We start from the raw sequence: 23,699 nt of genomic DNA on the forward strand, positions 1-23,699 counted from the left end.
GTGAGGAGGCCCTGGGGACCGCGAGAGGATCCAGCCCGGCGTCCTGTGGAAGATGGGCTTTCAGCGAATCATGAAAAGACTGAGGCTCTGGTTTTCCTTGGAACGTGGTGGAGAAAGGTAGGAGGATCTGGATCCCAGTGCAGAGTTGACTGTGGGGGAGGAATTGCAAGGGGGAACTAAAAAATTCGGGCCATCGAAATTCTGTGGATTTTCAAAGGCCTTTCCCAGCCTTGGCAAAAATTACTGTGGGAGCGCGATCAACTCTGACCTGTAGGTGGCGCAATGACCAGGTGACTCGGCCGGGAAAGAAGACCGCGGGAAATTTTACGTGACTCGGACCCGACTCTCAGCTCCCAGCCTCCGCTTCACGTTTTCGGAGGGACAGCTAGGATAGTGCAGCATGAGGCTCCGCTCTCGGGGTCAGCGCGGGGCTGGTTGGGGGTGGCATTAGTCCGGAGAAGGGGGCAGGTTGGAAATCCCGCGCCTCGCCCGCGCCGCGCCACCACTCTCCACCGCCCCAGCGTGGGGACTCGCGGGCGGCGCAGGACCCGGGGCGTTCTCGGGGGCATCGTCCCGCCCGCAGTCCGAGGGGACCGCGAAGGGAGAGAGCCTGGGTTCTCTGCATCTCTGAAAATGGGAGGAACGCTGCGCTTAGCTCGGAGACGTTGGCCCCGCAGGTTGATTCCCGCTACTCGAAGCCTGCAGGCAACCCCAACCTTGCAATAAAACTGCGTTCAACGTAACCTGGACCATGGCGGGGGGCCCGAAGGGCTTTGCATTTGCTTGAGAGCAGAAACCAAAGCTTAGAGGCGCAGCCTGGTTCACGTTCATCTTTTCCAGACGCCCTTTGGGCCAATCGAGTCTTCGCAAGGAGGCAGCCCCACTGCCCTCGCACGGACCCTGAGGGCAGGGTCTTGAAGAACCCCGAAACCCTGCCCTGCCCACAAGCAGTTAGTTGCAAGTCTCTTGAGTCTCCGCAGCTGAAGGCTGTAGAATGACCGCGGACGGTGTCCACTCGTCACCGCTCAGCCGCGCGGCTTCTACAGATGCTTGAACCCAGGCAGAGCGAAGTCCTCCCTCCCGCGGGCTTGAGGCTCGGCCTGGCCTCCCCGTAGGGATCTTCCCGGCCCCTGCCCCCAGCCTGGATCCGACCCTCGATTGCACTTGCCATCCCTAAACCACGAGTTTTGCAGAGAAATGTGTTCTCTTTCATTTGCGGATTTAATAAACAAATGTAACCATATCACATGGGGCTCCGCGCCGTCCTTCTGAAAGCAATTCCGCTGTTGAAAACTGAAAAATGGGTGTAATTTGCTTTCAGAAAGTGATGTTAGGGTCACGGCAATTTCCCGGGCCGTTATTTATTTTTACTTTAAACTCTTTAGGGAAGATTTGCTTATGTACTCGGAAACCTTCCAATGCGAGGGTACCAGCAATCCCGCTCGCCTTCATCGCGGGGGGGAGGGGCTGGAGAACAATTACTGAGTGACGCTAATACGGGGAAACTGAAAAGAAATGTCGATTGTTTTTATTGTAACAGAAGGAGTGAGCAAACAGAAAAACCAACCCCGGGTGATCGGAAACAGGCAGGCGGAGAATTGAAAGCGGGTTTCGAGCGGCAACAGGCCCCTCCCCTGCCCTCGGAAGGAGAAAGCGGGCGAGGCGCGCTTGCCGCCGCGGGCCCATCCCACAGCCCGCAGCGGGATCTCTGCGCTCCGGCCCGACCCGCCGGCTGCTCGCCTCTGGGGAAAGGGTCTTGAGCCGTGAGCATCGTCGGCGGGAAGGCGGGGAGGCCTTGGCGACTCTCGGAGAATCTTCTGGGCTCTTTTTGAGGGCCCCTGCGGCCTCTACGTGGGCTGGTTGGTTCAGCCGCGTCCACATCCCGGCGACGTCCAGCCCGGAAGGTCAGTGTGTGGGCATCCCCCATCCCTCAGGGCCTGGCTGGGGCTGAGGGCCCCGCGGGCAGCCTCTCCCCCATCCCAGGGCTCTTTCCTTGGCCGCCGCCCCCGTCCCCGCCCGTGGCTCCCCGCGCAGGTCCGGCCGGCCCGCAGCTCAGGGTGGACCCTCCCTGGCCTTGGGCACGGGGTGCGCTTCAGGCTGCCACGTGCGGCCGCGGTCGCCAAGAGGTCGAGTGGGCGGAGGAGCGGCCGCTCACCTGCGAGGCCGGGACACAGCAGCGGGCCGATCCGGATTGGCACCGCGGCCCGAGCTTCGGAGCGCGCTTTGGCTCGGACTGGAGAAGCCCGGCCTCTTTCTCTCCACGCCGCGCGCAATCCTTCACTTACTCTGGAAGAGGAGCTCCCGCCGGGGAGCCGGATCCGAGACCTTGCCTCTACGGCATTCCCCCTCGGACGGCTGGAAGAAGTCACTGTGCTCCGAAAACTCGGCCCGGAGCTCAGGCTCGGGCTGCTCCGATCCTCGGAACTCCCCGGGCAGGGCGAGAGGCGGGGACCGCAGCCTGGGCCTCTCCCGGGGTCCCGTGTTGCTGGCAGGGGGGCGAGTTGGAGGAATCTGCTTCTTAATAGTCTCCTTTGCCAACTCTGCTCTTCAAAACCGCCATTGGGAACAGCAGGACCCTCTCCCGTGCATCCACACGCCCCCCCTCGCTGTACCCTCATCCGCCGTCGCTGACCTGCAGGTCCCGGAAGCAGGCGCCCGGCGGAGGGACCCGGGGCGTCGGCCAGGACCGCAGATCCAGGCTAGGGCTCCCCGCTCCTGCGCCGCCGGTAGCGCCCGGTGCGACATTGGCAGTCCCGGGGCGCCGTGTGCCAGGCCGCGCGAGGGGGCCTCGGAAGGAGCCGGATTCCTGTTCTTTCTCGGCTCCTCTCCTTGGACCCGGGAGGGGGGCGCCGCAGGTGACCGCCCGCGGCCCTGGGACCGCTGACAGATTTATGAAGACTTAGCATCTGGCCTGGGCCCGCAGGGGCAGGGCAGGAGTCCTGCCAGAGAGGCGGGCGGCGGCTCCAGCTCCCGCAGCCGCGTGCCCGGCCTGGCCGCCTCCGGAGCCCCGGCCGGCTGTCCTCCGCCGGTGTGCAAGGCCGCCCTGCCAGCGCGCAGCGGAGGGGCTCTCTACCCCCTGTCGCCCCCTCCTTCACACCCTCCGCCCGGCCAGCTTCCAGTCTCCCACTGAGTAAATATTTACCCAGAGAACGGGTCGCCCCTCGGAGGAGGCCTCGACAGCGTCCGGGAAGGGCTTTTGGCTTCTCCCCGGCCTGTGTCAGCTGCAGGCCTTACGGTCGTGTTTTGGTTTTGGTCTTAAATTTCTTTTAGTCGAAATTCTTCCCTTCTCTGTGTGATCTCCCGGGTCCAGACCAGGCAGTAACCAGGGGGGCGCTGACCCCAGCTGACCCTTGTTCTTTCGCTAAGTCCTGCATCCTTATGCCCACCGTTGAGGTTTACCGGCCCTTAGTGTTTCTCTCTCCCTCTTTATCTCCTTCAGGTCACTTGTCTCTCGTTGGGGCTTATTGGGTCGCCGGCTACCTAGCCACGGCTAGATATCCGGGAGTTTTCAGCGTCACTTCTTCCTCTAGGATCCCGCGCTCTGTCCCTTGAAGCTTCGACTCCTCTTGCCCCCAGAGCCCCGGCGTCAGCTTGCTGCGCCTAGTTAATGTCCCCAAATATCCAAGACTCTTCGCGCGCTCCTGGGAATGCGCTGAGCCGAGAGCGCCGAGCGCCCGCGCCTGCCTGCGTGACGAGGGCCTGCCGCGCTCCGAGGGGCGCGCAGCCGGGGTCCACAGCAGCTGAGACCACGCGCGGCCACCGCCAAGTCCAGCAGGTGGAAATGGAGAGACAGCAGCGGACCTGCTCGAGAGCGCGAGAGATGTGAGGCAGCTGAAGGAGTGGGGGCGAAGGAGAGGGAGTTGTGTGTTAGATAGGTCCTAAAGAATGCGAGTCTCTGGACCACTCCGGGCTGGTACTGTAGAACCCTAAAGCCCTCACAGAGCGCAGACACACACGGTGGCACTGGGTCTTGCCAGCGCGGAGGGAGAACAGCCTTTTACCGACATCGCAGCCCCGCAGAGTCGACGGAGCTGGGCACGCACGAGCTGAGCACAGTGTCAGTGCACAGGTCGCTACTCGCTAGGTGTCTGTAGGGGGAGGGGAAGGGGGATTCTTGATCAAGATGCCCAGCGAGTTCATTCCTAAGCCTAAGCCTAAGGCAAAGTTGTTAACTCCCCTCGGCTAGCGCAGTCTCAACTAATTTGCACCCCATCCCCAAGAAGGAGCCGCTGCTTTTAAAGTCTTGGATTCCCAAAGGACCTCCGCGTTGTAAAGCGCCAGGTGGTGCCACACAACAGGTATTGGGGGTCAGACCACGGTGAAATCGCTATCAAGTCAAACTTCGAGATTTTAAACAGGTGAAACAACAATCCAAAGAGGCAGACAAGTTCGACTATTTCCATTTGTGGGCTTTTTCACAAGAACCCAGTTGTCAAGAATTAAGGGTGTTTGAATTCATCTTTATCTTTCAAATCCTTCATACTGTAAATTTGAACATATCAATGCATCCCCCTCCCCCATAGAAGCGTGAGGCTCTGGACATTACTGTTCCTTTCAAAAAGCACAGCTCATCATGAGTTTTTCCTGGGTTCTTGTCACTTACTGGCTGTGGATCTGGGCCCAGTCAGCTTCCCTGTGTGTAGACCAGAACCACACACATCTCTCTGGACTGTGGGAGGATCCGCGGGAATCCTGTGTACACAGAAAGAGCGTTGTGACTAAGTAGCAGTATCAGCATCCTTGATCCGAAGCAGTACAAACTCCCTAGTTTATTAACATGTTCCCATATTGTTTTTAATTTTAACGTTCTCCATAATCCATACTCAAAACGTCAATAACTTTGGCCACCAAAAAGAGTACTGTACTCTTTAGATTAGACTTAGAGTGAACGAAAGTGAAAATTCAGAAGCAGACTTAACCGCGAGGCCTCTGGTAGCCAAACGGCAGACGCGGGAGTTACATACACGTGCGGGCTGGAGGTTCACCTTCTTGAGACCAAGTCTCTTTCATATTTAAACAAAACTCCTTTGCAGCCGTTCAATGGTAGCGGGGAAACCGGCAAACGTTGGCATAGAGGACCAGCGGCCGGCTCGCTGGCTGAGCGCACGGTGTTCCACGCACCGATGGCCGTGCGCTCGCTTTGGCCGCGTGTGGTTACACTCTCTGCACACGGTGTGGCCCGCGCGTCGAGGATGCGTGGCTAAGCTTTGGCTCCACGCTCCTGCATGAACCCCCTAGAGACTGCTGTGGGGAGCTAGGTGCGGGGGCAGGAGAGGGGTCTCCACCTGGCGGTAACAGTGGCCTCCATCTCTGGCTGGGTCTCCCCTAAACCTCCTCGTCCCTCCGAGGGGGCCTACCTTCTCATGTCTGCGCTCTCGCCACCTGGCTAGGCTGGAGTGAGGTAGGATGGGCCGGCAACAACATTCCTCTCCTTGCAGCCCCCCGGAGCCCTGCAGGACAGACTATTCTAAGAAGCCCCCTTCCAATGACGGTGGCGCCCACCTCCCACCCAGAGTTTTAACTTCAGTTCTGAGATGTCCGTTCCTCCCCCCCCCCCCCCCCCCCGCATAAGTCTCCTCGGTCCCCTTCCCCCTTCGAGTATCTCATAAGCGGACCAAACGCTTTCATTTGCTTATTCAGCATTTTTATGAGCCTGATTTTGCTGTCTGTTTGTGCTGCCCCTGGGAAGGTGTCAAACACCCATTTTCATTGTATTTAGTCACCCAGGTGCCGAGCAGGCTTGAAAGAGTCAGCGGAAGGACTTACCGGACCGCACTGTCGCTCACTGGCCCGCACCAATCACCACGCTGCTTGTCCTCGGACCCTCCTCTTTGGGGGCGTGACCCTAATGAGTGATAGACGGAGTCGCCCGGCCCCGCTCAGCCCAGCCCACGTTGCTGCTTAGATTGAAATGCAGAACTCAAGCCTCTTTCATCGGGGCACAGACTTCCTTTTACTCCTTCCTTTTGCACTCTCGCCGCCTCCTCCTGGGGAGAAGCGGAGGCACCGGCGGCCCGGGGCAGCGACAGGCCGGGCCACTGAGGCCGTGAGAAAAGTTTCTCTCTGGGAGTGCGGAACTGGGGCCCGGTCGGTGTACTGCTCGGAGCAATGGGTGAGTGGCGGCGGGGGACGCTGTCAGAGCCGGCAAGGGAGGGAGGGAGCGAGCGGGCGAGGGAGGGAGGGAGCGCGAGGGCGCGCACTACTGAGCGCTCGCACTCTCCTTATTGACTTTGCTCGTGTTCATACAAGTTGTAGGACCCGCTAAGGGTCGGCGTCGCACAGCAGTTCAGTCTGAACGCTGGCTCCTGGGTTGCTGTTCATGCCATTTTCTGATTTTAAGAGAATAGAGGGGTGGCATCGGCAAGCCCTCCAGCCCTAGAGGCGGACCAAGTTTTGTTTCAATACACACACACACGCAAACAAAACAGAAAAAAAACCTGTGGTTTTCCCTGGCCCTTGTCTAATCGCGCAGGTCCCCGGGCGGGGCGCTGGGGATCAAGGGGCAGCGGCCCAAAGACTTTAGCGACGACCAGGCGAGAAGGGGCCGGTCGCTGGCATCAGGACCGATTTCCCCGCCTGCTTCGGAGACTTTTGAACGCTCGGAGCGGCCCTGCGTCTATTTTATTAGCGGCCATAGGCATCACCAGAATGCGGGAGGTGGTGGTCTGACTCTAGTGCGATGGTTTGGGGTCGTTTGGCTGGGCTCAAGGACCGAATGATTTGGGGAAAGCCGGGGTCCTTAGTCCGGGGCGGGTGCAACCGCCCTGCCCCCTGATGGGCGCGGAGGCCGAGTGGCAAGCGGCTGTCCCAAACTGCGGGTGCGCGTTCCCGCGTGCCGTGTGTTCATTTTGCAGAGCCAGCCTTTGGGGAGGTGAACCAGCTGGGAGGAGTATTCGTGAACGGGAGGCCGCTGCCCAACGCCATCCGGCTTCGCATCGTGGAACTGGCCCAACTGGGCATCCGACCGTGTGACATCAGCCGCCAGCTACGGGTCTCACACGGCTGCGTCAGCAAGATCCTGGCGCGCTACAACGAGACAGGCTCGATCTTGCCAGGAGCCATTGGGGGCAGCAAGCCCCGGGTCACCACCCCTACCGTGGTGAAGCACATCCGGACCTACAAGCAGAGGGACCCCGGCATCTTCGCCTGGGAGATCCGGGATCGCCTGCTGGCAGACGGCGTGTGCGACAAATACAACGTACCCTCGGTGAGCTCCATCAGCCGCATCCTGCGTAACAAGATCGGCAACTTGGCCCAACAGGGCCATTACGACTCATTCAAACAGCACCAGCCGGCGCCGCAGCCGGCGCTGCCCTATAATCACATCTACTCGTACCCCAGCCCCATCACTGCGGCCACCGCTAAGGTGCCCACGCCACCCGGGGTGCCCGCCATCCCCGGCTCAGTGGCCATGCCGCGCACCTGGCCTTCCTCCCATTCCGTCACCGACATCCTGGGCATTCGCTCCATCACCGACCAAGGTAAGGGCTCGAGGGCCGATGTGTGGATGTGCAGAGCCTCCCTCCGCACCCTAGCTGGGGTTTCTCTATCTGAGGCCTCCGGGCCCCCGTCCGTCCCACCACCGGAGGCCTTTTCCTTTGGAAATGTAAGCAGTCCTCCCAGGGGGTGTCCTGATCTCATTAACTTGAAATTCATGCCCTTCGTTTCCTTGCCACACACAGTCTCCTGCCTCATCTCAAACTACCAGACCCATAACATCCCCCCATCCCTAACACATGGTTCGCATTTTCCACCCTCCCCCGCCTCTCGCGCCACCGCAGCCTCAGACCGGCTCACTCACTTGGAGAGCCGCGGCCGGGGCCGGACTTGGGGCGCAGCCCGGGAGGCCCGAGCCGGCGTGGGGCTGCCGGCTGCAGACACCGCTGCGGGCGGCTTGTTCGGGGATCAGATGCGGCCGCGAGGAGTCGGGCACCCTGTGGAAATTGCAGTATTCTTGGATTCTGGCAATCAGGCCAAATTTGCTCAGGCAGGAAGTTCAAATGTCACCTAATTGGTTTCATTCTTATGCTTCACTTCATTTTCCTCGGAAACCGAGGTCCCGAAGTTACTACTAGTAACCTGCATGTTACTGCATTGCTCATTCTGGGACTAATTTTCTGCTTTATTTCTCTCTCTCTCTCTCTCTCTCTCCCTCCCCTCCCCCTTTTATCTTAACAGTCTTCACTATATATATCTTAGGAAGTGGCACCAACCACCGCTGTGATGGAGCCAAAATGTATGGCGATTCCGTGCTGTCCTGTCTTCTGTTCTTTCCCGTCTCTCCCACGACTGCCACTTCCCTTTGGGGTACGCGGGTCCCAGGGAAGGCAAGTGGAAGTCTAGTCCCGGCATGTTTTCAGGGGTGCCACCCCGCTGTTCCTTTCCTTTCTCATCCTTGACCTTGCGGTGTCGTGAGTGTCTTTTCTGCTTGGTAAGAACCGTTCCCCCAGCCGTCCTGCTCAGTCGGGCTTCCGCAGGAGACCCCCGTTTGTTTTCTTTTACTGCGTTGTTAAAACAAAACACGGCGTTAACTTCTTTCTCGGTAGGGAAAAAAAAGTCAAACTGCCCTAGACGCTGAATTTAAATAAGGCAGAGATACAGAGCCTACCTTCTAATCTCTCAGCCAAAAGCCTAAAAAGCACAGAGGAAAAATGAAATAGAGACGGGGGAAATAGTTCTTTTAATTATTTCCTGCCTTTCTCGGTTGCCACCACGCTGGCACAATTATCTTTTTAAGTAATTAAAGCAGAACGCTGATTTCTCATCTTCTTGTTTTCTGACTGCGAATTTACAAGATCCTTCTAAGAGATCAGTTTTGTCTTATTCTGAACTGGTTGGAGCTTTAGCTGGAGAGAGTTTGCCCTTGATTTATAGGATAAACTGACCTCACTGACATTTAAAGGAAGGCCCTGCGCATGGGAAAGTGTGAGATCAGCAGAAAAGGGGGCTCGCAGGGGGATCTCAATTTCTTAAGATAACTTCAGGCTTGTGCCCACCGATTGCCTTTTGTCTGGGAAGGCAAAGAGAGACTGGCAGTTCAGCACCAAAACACTGTTTCCTGGTGCAAATTAGAACACAATCTAATTCTTTGGAGAGGGGAGGAATAATGAAAAAAGACTGACAGAGTTGAAAAGAAAACTTTCCTTCCCTAGGGATCCTACAATCAGACCAAATGTCAGTTGGAAAAGTATTGGCTTATGGAGAGGAGCAACTTTTCATTCTAGATGTTGTTGATTCTGCATGCCAGCTTTAAACAACCTGTTTTCTGACAAATCTGTGAATCTAAAATGATTATATGATCACCCCGTGGAAGCACTGTGTCAGATGCAAATGTTTAAAATCAAGTTGTAGTGGCTTTGTCAAATTTAGGTCCTACACCCATAGGTCCCAAAGACAAAAACACATTGCTTCCAGTCTTTAAGTATCTTCCTTTTAAAATGGCACTTTGTCACTTAAAGATGCCAGTGATTCAATATGCACAACCCTAAGTATTGTGGTAATCACTTTACACCATATAATTTTCTTCGCATCTCTGTTAAGAACATAAAGGATAACTGATGATTTTACTTACTCCTGTTTCAAAACACTTAATCCTACTTTCATTTTCTTAATCGTCTGTTTCATTAAAAACACACACACACACACAAACCTCTCTAACCTTACCACTGACATAGGTGGCATTTACAGCGGTAACTGTAGTATTTGTTTTTTGAGTCATATGCACATAACCTCACATATTTAGTGTGTAGAGATAGAGCATCAAGGGTTTGACCCACACAGTACACATACACAAGGCAGAAAACCTACGCACTTATATTTTGCATATGTATTGCAGGCATCATTTAGTTATTTGTTTGCAAAGGACTTTGCAAGTCTTTTGTTCCATCTGTTGACATAAAAAAGTGAGGACTTTTCTGAATGTCTTTGAGCACCAGCACAGGCGCGGTGAGGCCAGGACACTCCTCTCTCCCTTTTCAGTCCCAGACTCTTGTGAAGCCCCAGTCGGCCCTGGGTCAGGGTGGGGAGAACCACGCATCCGACTTCACGGATTCTTTCCCAGATTTGGGAATACTGGGGGGCAACTTTCAGGCCCCTTCCACTCATTTCCCCGGGAAGCGAGGAGGGAGGAGGAACTCAAAGGCCGGTTGAAAAAGAAAAAGCGGCCTCCTGGCAGGCGTGGGTGAGAGAGCTGGGAAAGGCCTACCCGAGGCGAGTCCGCTCCACCAGCCCGGGCCGGGAGCGGAGAGGCGGCGCCCGGGCCCAGCGCCCCGGGAGGCCGAGGGCAGGGGCCGCCGAGGTCCGGGCGCGGGTGCTCGCGGGGGGCGCGTTCGGGTCGCGTCTCAGGCGGGGGCGCAGGGTCGGAGCTCCGGCTGACGCCTTCTCCTCCTCCCAGCAGTGAGCGACAGCTCCCCCTACCACAGCCCCAAGGTGGAGGAGTGGAGCAGCCTGGGCCGCGCCAGCTTCCCCGCCGCCGCCCCGCACGCGGTGAACGGGCTGGAGAAGGGAGCCTTGGAGCAGGAGGCCAAGTACGGGCAGGTGAGCAGGCGCAGGCCGCCGGCGGCCGCGGGCGGCGGGGTTGGGCGCTGCAGGACCCCAGGCCCCTTTCTGGACCTCGACCGAGGGGCAGTCCAGGCCGAGGACCCGTCGCGGCCACGAGCCCGATGCCCGGTTGCCCGGCGCGGGACAGAGGCCCGACCCTCGAGGGCGCTGTGGAGGCCTCGCCCCGCGCCGGGCTGGGGGCCTGGGAGGCGGCTCCCCGGGCGCGGCCTGGAGGCCCCTGCAGGCCTCTGGGGCCGGTGGAGCGGGGAGGCCGCGCCGGAGCCTTCCTGCCGCTCTGCTCGCCGGCGCTGCAGGGACGGGCAGGCGCTCCGGGAGGGCCCGGCCAGCGGCCTCCTCTCCGCCGAGCGCCTGCCGAGGTCGGGCCGTGCGCACGAGGCCGCGGGGCCCACGCTCGGAGCTGTTGCGCGCCCTGGCTCCCGGAACACAAGCCAGCGGGCCGGTCCTGCGACAGTGAGAGGAGGGCAAGCAGATAAACGCAGTAAAGTTACCATTGCCCCAGCAAAGGTCACGTCGGCATCTCCCAGGAGAGGTTAGTGAGAAAACCTCAAATTATACGGCCTGGCTGTGGACCGTTTAATTTCTCTTTCCCTCTGTCCCTCCCCCAACTCTCAAAAAAAAAAAAAAAAAATTAAAACACCCGTGGTTTTTTTTTTTCCCTGAGAAAAACTACTCAACCACACCAACAAAAATCCAAGAGTTTTGAGTCTAAATTCATCACCGCGCTCGAGTCAGGAGCTCCAAGCTCTCAGAAGCCCCTCCCCACCCAAAGCCGCAGACCTTAAAGCAGCGAAAGCTTTCTTTGAGCAGACCTGAGTAGGTTTGCGAATTTCCTAATACCAAACTCCAATTCTAAAGCCTCAAAATACCCAGTTTTCGTTTTATTATTTTGAAGTCTTAAAACTTTTAATGTTTTCTTATCTGTTAAAATCAGCTCTTTAAGTGGAATGGAACTTGTTACTTTTATTCGCTTGGGAAAAAATCCTAGTCGTTATTTTCTCTGACAAACTCCATTTCCACGTCCTCTTCCCTCCCTTATTTTGTTAAAATAGTCAGATACGTATTAGTAGCTCTCCCATGACAAACATCCCAGAAAACAGCAGCAAGGAGAGTCCCTTTCCTGAGTCTGTTTCTAGAATGTCAATGAGAAATTATAAGAAAGCTTGTCGTTTTCTTCGACAAAAGGGCCTGTAATTGGTAAGGAACAGGCAGTATGTACAATGGTTAGGAGCTTTCATCTTCAGGCACCACCACCGCTTAGGCAAGTTATTTAACCTTTTAGAGCCTTCATTTCTTCATCTGTAAAACGGGGAAATAGTCCCAACCTCAAGAGATGTTGACAAGAGTCAATGAGATAATGCAACCATATGGCACACACTGAACATTCATTAAATATTACCTGTGCTTACAAATGTCGGTCAGAGATTGACTTTTAAAAACAAACTTCTTTTTTAAGAGAATACTTTGTTCAGAGAGCTCATTGTCAAAAAGAATCAAGGCATTTCGTTACAAACAATAGAAAGAGTGTATATAAAGTGCCTAGTATTCATAGTAGCTAGCATTTATAGGTGCTCAGTAGGTTTTATTGGGTCATCATTTCCTGGAATAACATCGTGAAGTATAGAGTTGAGAAATAGTCTGTAATTCCCAGATATTGTTGATGAACCCAGTTTAAAAACAAAGCAATGTCATAATCCCAAAATCTCTATGATTATTTTTATTTTTACTCTCTTGAATTATAGACTTAGCATTTAAGCTTGTTTAGAAATGGTTAATTTATATATACACCTCAAACCTAAACTGATCAATTTAAAATAAAAATAGGACACTTTCAAATAATCTACTCTGTATATTCTGAAGATTAAAAATCTATTACATTTTATACAGTGAATATTAAATCACTAAATTATCAGATTTATAAGAGCAAGTAACTTAAATAAGTGTTCAAATAAGTATTGTTCTAAATACTTAGAACAAGTTAAATTTTTTTCTAGAAGAAGAAGATATTTGAATCAAACTTAAATTTGGAAAGTTCTTAATTGCAATATGCTAATCTTCTGCATTGCCATGTAATAAAATAATTCAAATGATATAAAATTTCCAAACCTGAAAAGTTTAAACACAATGAAATTGGTAGCTACTCTATTGTTATCAAAATAGTGCTTAATGCTGAAAGTGTGCTAAGTGGACACAAACTTAGGCTGTGTCATTTTGTGAGCAATTTTGGAATTTAGACATTGTTTTCCATGAGGATAAAATTATACATTAATACTTGCTCATGAACATGCAAAGATAAGTTGTGTTGTATATGTATATGTGCATTTCTCATACCAATATTCAAAGGGCAGCTTTATTTTTACAAGTTACTTTTCAAAATGTTGTAAGCATATGTACATTTTTACAACCAAAATGTAAACTCAGGTAACAATTTTTCTCTATTTGTATTATGAACAAAATTTGAAAGTCTTCAGCAAAAAAAAAAATTCTAAAAGCTTTTGCACATAGTGCTTTCAGGGCATTTACAGTTGTTATTAAATAGCGCCATATTGTATGATCCTAGTTTTATTTTAGTATATAAAGGAAGAAATTGAGAATTCAGAATCGTAGGACTTACAGCATAATCTTTTCCCAGAAGACACCTGTAAAATTACCAAAAGGGCTGAATTGACAACTGATTATAGGTACTATTGATTACTGTAATTTAGAGTTTCTACTTTCAGCTTAAACTGCAAAGAAAGATGTCTGCTTGCTAGTAATTAGAACCTTATGCACATTTCAGCTATACACACACCTATCTTTTGTTCTTAAAATATCTAGTTTAGAATATTCAAACTTGTCTTACACATTAATGTTACACTGCAATCAATGTTATATGGTGCCTTCGGGAGTTCTTATTGTCTACCTCTGAGGTTAGAAGAAAAAGAATACTTATTTATTTTGGCTTTTTTTCTCCCGCATTTAATATTGGGCTAGAACTCTTTAATCTCTTCTGTTTTGAATGGTAACAATGCTCCCTGGTTCCTAAGAACTGGTTGTCTTCTGCTGAAAGCATTAAACCTCTATTGAATGCAATTGCATGGCAAAAAAGCATATAGGAAAACATGGGGTGGGAATATATCTACCCTTATATGTGGTACTTAGTGAATCAATGCCTCATTTTATTTAAACAGTTTATAAACTGTTGGATAGTTCTTGAAAAATATTCTACAGTTGGGTATACTTTCTCAGAAAAAAAATGTGCATATTTGGTACTCTAATTAAAGTGATCTGAATGGTAGATTTATAAGCCTTGAGTATCTTCATTTTTGGATAGTGTATATTAACTCAGACAGCAAGTTTAATAGAACATTAGCTACAAATTAAGATGTCAGAAATGGAGAATAGTCTATAAATACTTGAACTTAAGAAAAAGTTCAGAGTTAAACAAGTTGTGAAAATAGTTGAATTTTGAGACATAAACTAATCTGAAATTCTTATGGAACATTCATTTGTACATTGTATTTGAAATAAAGATAGTACTTCAGAATCCTGTGTATAATTTTCCAGTGCATTATTTTTGAAACTGGCCGTCCTTGCAGACATACTGTTCTTGTAAAAATATAAATGAAGATGCACTGGGTTTTTCTTCATAGCAAATAAATTAATTTTGTGTTAGAAATTTTATAATTTTGTAGAGAATGCAATCTTAGGCAAATACCAATAGTCTTTGAAATTCATAATGTTATCTATTATTAAAAACATTCTTTGATCTGGTTAGATTTTAACTATTAGTATTTTAAAACAAAATTTATGATTATGTATCAGTAAAATGTGTCATATAAAATACCAAAAAAGTGATTTAAAATTTTTTCAAGGCTACATCAATTTTAAAAACATTTGGAAACATAAAATTTAGAAAAAAATTTAAATAGCCGCTTTTCATTACCTAGAGATATTTAGATCTGCAGTGTGATAACTAAGCATAATTAAGATCCTTTTGAATGGATGTTGAAACCATATTTACACCCGTCACTTCCTCTGTCAGATTTGTTTTACTAGGTCATTGCGTAATGCATTGAGAAGGGTAGAATCAAAGTCAGAAAAGTCATTTCACCAAAAAAAGAGAAAAAATCTTGTTTATTTTCATATCTGAACCTTTTTCTTGCTTCGGATGTCAAGGTTGAAATTCTAGGTGACGCACGTCTCTATTTGTGGCTAACTCTACTTTATTATAAGCCAAGGTAAACTCCTTTTATCATAAGAGGAGGACCAGATAGAACTGAGAAGTGAATGAAAGATTGTGGGTAGAGGACTTGGCACTGCTATTTGCATTTTCTTCAAGACAGAAAATGTTGGGTAGACAATTCCCAGAATGTGAAAACCAGTCTATAACCTCTAATCGCCAGACAGTTGTCACGCCAGTTTTTTTTGTGGTCACAAGTGTTTGGATACTAATGCATTTCTTTTTTCTCTTGGGGGTGTGTGTGTGGGGGGTAATAAGTGGAACAACCATAAATCAAATAATGAAATGGCTAAGCTAGAACTTTTATTAACCTTTTCCAACAGCTTTATTCATTTTGCTTACAGTGTAATGCTTGTTCTGTGATAAAGTGTGCCTAGGTTTTTTGTTTTGTTTTTAAAGCAAGAGTATCACATCTTTTGCTTTCAAAAGGCTGCACCAACAAGTGACGATGAAATGCCTATGACGTGTCCTGTTTTGTGGGGATATGAGATGACTAAGGCTAGTCCCTGTCCTCAAACTGTTTACAGTCTCGCTCTCTGTCAATGCAGCTTCTCAACATATTCATTTAAAAACATATTTTTTAAAACTGGTAAATGTACAGTTCTGACATTTTAGAACAAGTGAAATGAAAACTCATACTTCCATTCATTCTTGCGATAACCTTAACTAGACTACATTGCATCTTACGTATTTTTTCTGGACTATTTCCTTTAATGTCAATGAGATAAAATCTGTCTTTTTCTAAAAATATTCAACAAAGCAAGTAACTTACTTCTTCCAGGATATGCAATTTAGTCTATTTTACTTTGTCTTAGTAAATCTCGTTCTCAAAGTTAGGTGGAAGAGAGTTTGCTTCAGGGAAGACCCTTGTACGTCCCTTAGAGGAAAGGATTCTCATGACTTTCATGGAAGAACCACATGAAAAAGGGGTTGATGGATTGAAATCTTATTTATGGAATCTTTAGGTAAAGTCATTTTCAAAAATGAGATTTCCATTACATGCCCATTGCTGGGGTTTCATTTGGAAAATTTGTTTACTCTTCCCTGGGGTTTCCATATGTTGGTTGATTTATAAATCATATTTACAATCCAATTAAATAGAGTAATTTAGCATGTTTGCTCCCACTATATTTATGGTGTGCATTTGGTAGTCTCTACTCAGCCTAACTAGCTTCTCAGATTAATTACATGCCCTTCACTGAAAACGTTAAACAGATTTGGAGAGTTTAAGTCATGTACTCTTTCACTGGACAGAATAAACAAACATCAGTGCTACCTACAGTTGGTTTTCCTTTGCGGTGGAAAATTTTACTCTTTCAGTGATTGCTTCATAAATAACAATTGCTTTACCCGGTAGAGATTTATATCTTTTACTAATGTCATGTTTCAAAATTAATAGTGAGAAAATTGATGTGTTTATTGAGTCACCAGAAGGAAGGGATAGCGAAGGTGGCAGGTACGTTTTAAAGCAGGTTTAGTTCTCATCTTCTTATTCCATTTTTTTCTAAATTTCTAAATCTGAACTTTAAAAGTAAAAAGGAGAATTAATACAAAACTTTTTCACTCCAAATCCAGGTCATAATTTAACCTGAGGGAAAGCTAAGAGCTATTTTTATACTGTTTAAGTTTAAAGATTTCTATCTTCCTTTTTTTTTAAGCAAACACTCCCCTTGCCTTTTTCTACAAGCTGAGGAGGTCAAACCTCTCCCCGCTTCCCTTCCTACCCTTCCTTTCTGTAATATGGAGGGGACTGCATCACTAACATGAGCCTAAATATGTTGTGGATTTTACTGAACTTTGAAAGATGTAATACTAATAGGAATAATAACATAAAAGCAAGCTTGGTGCCTTAAGTATGAGAAACTGGACAAATATGGAAAAAAATCAGTAGTGTTTTTTACACTTGACAAACAAATGTAGTCATGGAATAAGTAAGACACCTGAAGGTAACTTGGGCCTAAATCCAATGTCCTGCCTGGCCTGTGTCCCGGGAGCATTATCTAAGAAAAGAGTCCAATCCAGCCGGGTTCCTCAGCGGGAACATCTCTGGGCAGAACGAAGTGGGTCCATGTAAGGGGACTGTAGGCATTGAACGTTTACTTCAACAGCTGAAGAGCCCAGAGTAAAGGGGTCTCATCAAAGAGCAATGGTTCCACGGGCAAGGGTGCAAGGGGAGGAAAGGGAAGATGACAAAGCAAGCATTTCAGAGAGCACTGTAATTTTGGATGATAGAACAAATACAGAGAAAAGAGAATGGGTAGGAAAATTTAGCTGTGATGAAAAATAGAACTCACCAGCACATTTTTTATGCTAACTAGAACATAGTTTCTGTCACGTATAATATTCAGTAGTCTAACCTTATGTACTTGTAAAACATTAAGCAAAAGTTTTTATTATTTTTAAAGTAATTTTGACCTTAACATTTTAATAATAACATTCTTATTTTATGATTCTTGGTATATTGACATCAACATATTGGCATCAACAGTTTAAAATATTAATTAAAGCTAGAATGGAATAGGTCAAATAAAGATGCGAACACTTTCCCATAACTGAATTGGTTTCTTTCAAAAGGAATTTCTCATAGGTTATTGGGAAAATGCTAAATAAACGTGACCAGAACTATAATCTCTATGCAATGCTAGATTTCTTCTGCAATTTGATAACTCTCTATCTTTGTTCCATCTGCTGACAGCCTTAAAGTGTGTCTCCTTTGAGCCATTCTCTAATGAGCCGTTCTCATAAAGGGGGAGAAAAGGCTTCTTTTAGAAGTTAAGAAAGAGAATGAAAATTTAAGACTGAAAATTGGTTCTAGAAGAGTAAAGAATCTTTTACTAGAAAAGATGCTCTAATTTGAGCTTAAATTGCACCTATCTTTTAATTGTCCAGGAAAAGTAGCATGATTTGCTACAGAGGATCCTGCATCAGACAGGGGTGATAACTTCTTTTAACACATGGCATTGACTTGCTAATTGGCCTAGCGTAAATGGCTAAATTCCTTAATCTATATTCTTGTATGAAAAGAGGATAAGATTTCATTTATATTAAACACCGATGTGCAGTGAATTCTTTGTTAAAAAAAATATAGCATCACCCTTTGGGACATTTTAATTTCAATTGAACATTGTGTTGTACTCATGATATATTATCTTGTAATTAGTATAAGTTCAATAGGTTATAATGAGCTACAATTCATCAGTCCTCTTTATTTGATAAAATGTGTTGGATATTTCTTGGTGCTTGGGACATAGGACATATTCAAGAAAACTTAGATTCCTTTCCCCTTGCCCATTTTTCAAAGAACGGGCACTCTGACACACAGAACATGAAATGTGTGTTCTTATAAACCGAGGACACAAGGTTAACCCCTCTACTTTTATTCTTATTTTGTCAGAAATCCATTCTCCATGGATTACTCTAAATTGAGAAGGTCATTTTTGAGACCTCATCATCACATTCTCAAAGATGTGGAAGTGAAGATAACAACTCAGTTAACTAAACTAGAAAAGAATTTCTATGTTGCAGTTGAATCGGAAAAAGTATCTAATTAACATATGTCCACTTTTCTTACCTCTAAGAATTAAATTGGTTTTACTACTAATAATTCTATTATTTACATTATACTTTCACTAGGACACATGTTGATACATTAATTCATTCACATCACTACCAGGAAACAGGATTTACTCTTTATTTCTAAATAATGTAGAAGTTGAGGGGAAAAAATGCTCCTCAGAAGGATGCTGAGTGTTCATGCCAGAATCAGGATTAGAAATCAGGGTGTTTTTGGTGTTGTTAATAGTAACGATACCAACAATAATTTATTGGGTGCCAAGAGAGCACTGGTTTCTAGGCAGACTTGCCTGCCAGAGCAGCTACATTTTGTTTGCAAACTATGATTTTACATTTAAATTCATTTCAAAAGATTTATCCATGTAGCTTTGAAAAGTTCACATCACAGGGCCCCAAAACTTTGCGAGCCGATTTTCCAATTTCAAAACCATGTATATGCAGTTGTTTTATATTCAAACAGACAGTCTCTTTTTTGACAAAATAGCTCTGGAAAAAATGCCCCCAATCTTCACTTAAAAACCCTTACAAGGCAAAATGCCCGATTTTGCATGTCCTTTGTCCAACAGTCATTTTCAACTTGATGTTTTAAAATATGGCCCATGTTTTATTTAACAAAGGTTGTGCTCATTTGGAGTTTCTAAAGTGACGGCCCACGGTCCGTGCCCCTCTTTACTGAAAATGAAAGCTACCCCAGCCAGGCCCTTCACAGACGCCTCAACAAAAGAGCCAAACAAAACCCACGTCTGGGGAAGGTTGACAGCGGCATGCGGAGAGCTCAGCAGATCTGAGAGTATTTAATCACACTAGCCCTTTCCTCCCCTTGCATTTCCATCCTGTAATTCCACTAGCAAAAGCAAATACTGTGAATTTTCTGGGTTCAGGCTCCTCAAAACTTTTGTGGAAAGAATCACATCCCGTCTTTTGGCATTATGTTTGTTTAAGTACAAAGACTGTGAGTGCATTTAGAATACAATTAAGGTCAAATCTAAAAAACATCAGAAAGCAGAGTCAGAATATTGTTGGCTTCTCCTACTCAGTACTTACATTCTGCTTCTTTCTAAGAACCCGTGAAATGTCAACTGCTATAATGTGATGATTTTCACCTCTTCTCTTTTCCTGCTCCTCATAGGCACCAAATGGTCTCCCAGCTGTGAGCAGTTTTGTGTCAGCATCCAGCATGGCTCCTTATCCTCCCCCGGCCCAAGTGTCGCCTTACATGACCTACAGTGCTGCTCCTTCTGGTTATGTTGCTGGACATGGGTGGCAACATGCCAGCGGCACCCCACTTTCCCCCCACAACTGTGACATTCCCGCGTCGCTGGCGTTCAAGGGAATGCAGGCAGCCAGAGAAGGTAGTCACTCTGTCACGGCTTCCGCACTCTGATGGGACATTCCATCTGCAGCAGCTTCACCGGGTCCCCCTCTCAGCACGCCCCCCCCCCCCTTCCCTGGTCTCGGATCCCACCCCTCCTGCCCGCCAACCCTACTGCCTCGAAAGCTGGCTTTCCGGACTCACATCCTTTGTGCTGATGACACTTAAGTACTTCTTGCCATAACTTCTCTCTCTCACAGAAAACCTGACATGACTTTAGGGTTTAAAAACAAAAGCAATGCTAAGGATTGAATGAGACATTTGTGTTGCCCACACACTGTTGTAACGTAGTGAAGAAACCTGCACCCCTCAAAGGGCTTAAGAAACTTTTTAAACTAGTCTTTGGTGAAACCACATGTGTATATTTATTCTAAATCAACCTGAACTTTTGAAACGTGCAATTGTTGAGATTTTGCAAAATCAATAAAGGAAAATACATATAGAAAAAAGTTATGCTACACCCTCTAATCAAATAAGGTGACCAAATAAGCCTTACTTCATCATTAGGAAACCAATCAATAATTGACTTGTTTGAGTGATCCTTTGTTCATTTTTAAGAGATGACTGATTTTGTTGGAAAATATATGTATAACACAAGCAATATCTGAATTTAGCTCCTCCTCGTGTTTTGACTTGGTTCCAAATACAATAATGTTTATATTTTCTATTAGTTTGTAAATATGAACTCTGGATGGTGCATTTGTGTTTTCATCCCATGGGACATCCCCCCCACCCCCCCCACTTCTCTCTTTTTTTCTTTCTTTTTGCAAAGGTGACTTTCTGGCAACGTCTTTGTCTCTGTTTGGTGGTGGGCTGCTCGGGCTCCTGGACCTGGACTTGCCCCAAATTTTGTGTGTGCAGTGAAGGCTTCAGCATCTCATGAAGGACATATTCTTTCTACAGCAGAGAACTCAAAAAAACATAAAACAAGCCAGTCTCCCATTTTGTATCCTAATCAAACAACACACATGCCAAGCGTATAAAGACAAGAGGGTGGAAAATATCTGACCAAGAAGGCTCTAAAGGAAGTCACTTAGAAACTTAAGTTTAATGTGAAACGCTTTGCAAAGACATTTAAAATGAACTTTACGTTAAGAAAACCACTGTGAAACTAAATTGTACTGTTATTGTTGGCTTACCTGTGTGTTCAGCAATCTCAGCCCAAAATTATGTTGTAATTTAAAGAAAATGGAAAATTCTGCTCGAATGAATGTAAAAATGGCTTGCTGTGAAGTTTACATGGTTGTACAGAAGCGTGTTTCACATATAGGTAAACTGGTGGTGGGATTAGAAATACAAATGCTATTTAATTTTTAAAAATTCCCTTTATTCAATTTTTGGAGTTACAAGACATAGTTTAACTGATAAATCTTTCTAGACCAATTTGTTTTTCACTTTAAAGTTAATAATGGAGCTGTGGGGTATATGTGTGTATGAGCGTGTGATTATGTGTTGTATTTTAAAACAACTGATTTTCCTGGGTAAAATTCTACAGTTTTTTTTTTAATCTCTTTTGTTTAGAAATTTCTCTCTGCTTGGCGATATAGGCTTGAAAATACGTTTTTAAAACATTGGTATAACTCATCTATTGGAAAATTAATATATTGCGAGTTTTTTGGTATTAATTCTGTGCAATAACTAAAAGGGTGCATCACTAGATATGGACGTTAAAGACCCACTCGCTGAGTGATTTTGATGTCTTCCTGTCTGTGCTGTGCACAGGCTACATGGCACTCCAGTTCCGTCTCATCGGTTTCATGGCTTCATTTACAACTCAGATGGCTAGATCAGCTAAGCTTTCAAATCGCTAGGATATAAACAGTAAGCGGATTTCTGACATACAAGTTATGTTCGAGAAGCTGCTTTTTTCAAGCAGCAGATAGCTTGTAGAGAGCTTTGAGCTGCATTTATTTCTAAAGCGACCCGAAATTCAGTGCTACAAACAGAGGATTATAACTTCAGGAGAAGAATAAGCAGAAGGAGCAGATGAACTCTCAGGGCCACAGTCTTCCTTTGATGTTGTAAAACTCTTATTGACATCTGGAGTTCCCAGTCTGGTGAGAAAATAGACTATAAACCGAATGGAACAAAGGTACCAGTCCAATACCTTAGTGGAGACTTTAAAACCATACCATACAGGGACTCTCCTGCCGTCCAGAAAAACTGACATAAGGTACAGAATTATTCCTTATCAGATGTTTGTAGGTGGCTGTTAGGAGTCTTTAAAAAAAATATCAATCATTTGTAAGGAAACACAACTAAATGTTATTTTCTTTATCTAAGTTAAGAAATCTCTTGTTATTATGCTATTTATAATTTTTTTCTGGTTCTTGTATTTTTAAAAGTCTAAAGTTAACAGTATCAAAGTTTTCTTCTTTTACTTTTCTTCTTTTCCCCAAGTCTTTTCTTAGCAACAGTAAATTCACATGGAGTAAACTAAAAAAGACTACAGAAAGCCCAAATACAATTTGCTATTCAAAGCAAATTATGATTTAAAGCTACTTTTAAAAATGAGAGAAGAAAAATGGGATAGGATATGGGGTTGGGATTGTTTGATTTTTAAACATTATTATTATTGGTTAATGTTGACATATTTCCTCTGTTTCTTAGGGGGTAAAAGTGTTGTTTTTAAACTGGCAAATGCACTCTTCAGAGATCCTTTTCCACCCCATGCACATGGAGAGGTAAAGGGTCAATGTCAGGGCCTCTATGCAGGCCGTCCTCTCCTTCCTAGGATACAAGAGCATTACCTGCAAGATACAATGCAGTTGCACAGCAGACACATTCTTATTTCTCTTGTTTTTTTCCTACTTTTAATGACCCTTTTATTGAATATTGGGCTGAAATATAAGTTAAAAAACATGTTGGAAAGGATGTACAACTGAAGGCTGTGTATGTATATACAGTATGTCAAAAAGCCTTTATTTTTATACTTCAAATGCTCTAAATTAATAAAAAGTAATAATTACCATGTTATCTTTTATTTTTTATTTTTCAAATGCTTTGGTGACATAGCCTCATGGTAGAAACATCCCATAGGAGTAGGTAAGAACAGGTGTCATCTAGAACGTGCAGATCTTTTTGTTGATTTTAGCTGCTGAAGGAGCATCATTTCAAGATGCAGATAGAAAATCAAGTTTGGTTATATAAAGGCCAACAAGATATTTTTTGACGTGCATGTTAGCACAGGGATCTTTGGAAATGCTAAGAATGTACTTCTGCTTGGAAACATTTTTCCCTTCATGAGACATATTTGAACTCTGCAGCAGCAGGTTTCACACCTGAAGCTGCCGCTTAAAACTAGTAACCTGGAAATGCAGTTTTACTCTAAACCTTTTTTTTAAGAACGGCCTAGGTAAGAGTTCTGAACAAAGATATTGGGATGCAAATGTAGACAGCACAAAATGGCCCAAGGAGGGCTTCCAATTTGTGATTTGACATGAAAATATTTCAGCAAAAAGCTCGTTTTCAAATAGACCTATGTGAAGGAAAGTAGTTTGATACAATTTCATATTTTCTATTTTTCATAAAAGACTCCAAATCATGATTTTAAAATAGGACCTGCTTTAAACAACAGTGAAAAATATAAAGTAGCTTTAGGAAAATATAGCTGAGATGTATATTATTACTAAAGAAAACCAACAGATTTACATTTTTACATAAAACCTAACATTCTTAAAAGGCTATTTTAGTGCACTTTAAAAATATTTTCCCGTCCCCTTTAAATATTATTTATGGAAGAATTTAATTCCTTATAAAAACCCTTTAAATTTTTTTTTTTTTTTTTTTACTTTAAGCATTTCTTGGCCTTTTGGGAAAAAATAATGATCAATACAGTGAATTTTCACTGTGAAGTGGTTTAAGAGGAACATAGGTCACAAAATTTATATTGCTTTTATGAAATATACCTGATTCTATGCTATTCTATATTCAGTTTACATATCTCATTGCTTCATATGATTTTTCTTCTCACAG

At 45.9% G+C, this 23,699-nt stretch overlaps 1 protein-coding gene across 5 annotated transcripts; it reads left to right on the forward strand.

Annotated features, from left to right (window-relative positions):
• Positions 1 to 1,507: 1,507 nt before the first annotated feature.
• On the forward strand, positions 1,508 to 22,695 carry PAX9 (paired box 9). Of its 5 annotated transcripts, none has more exons than XM_070628977.1 (6): positions 1,508 to 1,904; positions 3,440 to 4,069; positions 5,720 to 6,112; positions 6,855 to 7,481; positions 10,394 to 10,536; positions 19,482 to 20,330. In XM_070628977.1, exons 3-6 carry the CDS (start codon positions 6,109 to 6,111, stop codon positions 19,734 to 19,736), a joined length of 1,029 nt encoding a protein of 342 aa, XP_070485078.1. In that variant the 5' UTR covers positions 1,508 to 1,904; positions 3,440 to 4,069; positions 5,720 to 6,108; the 3' UTR covers positions 19,737 to 20,330. The 5 variants fall into 5 exon arrangements, with proteins under 5 accessions (XP_070485078.1, XP_070485073.1, XP_070485067.1 ...); XM_070628966.1 differs by lacking the exon at positions 3,440 to 4,069 and adding an exon at positions 20,497 to 22,695 and having other exon boundaries at positions 1,651 to 1,904; positions 19,482 to 19,704; XM_070628972.1 differs by lacking the exon at positions 3,440 to 4,069 and having other exon boundaries at positions 1,628 to 1,904.
• The last annotated feature ends 1,004 nt before the right edge of the window (positions 22,696 to 23,699 follow it).

Source organism: Equus przewalskii, chromosome 1 (assembly GCF_037783145.1).
Source record: "Equus przewalskii isolate Varuska chromosome 1, EquPr2, whole genome shotgun sequence".
Taxonomy (NCBI): Eukaryota; Metazoa; Chordata; class Mammalia; order Perissodactyla; family Equidae; genus Equus; species Equus przewalskii.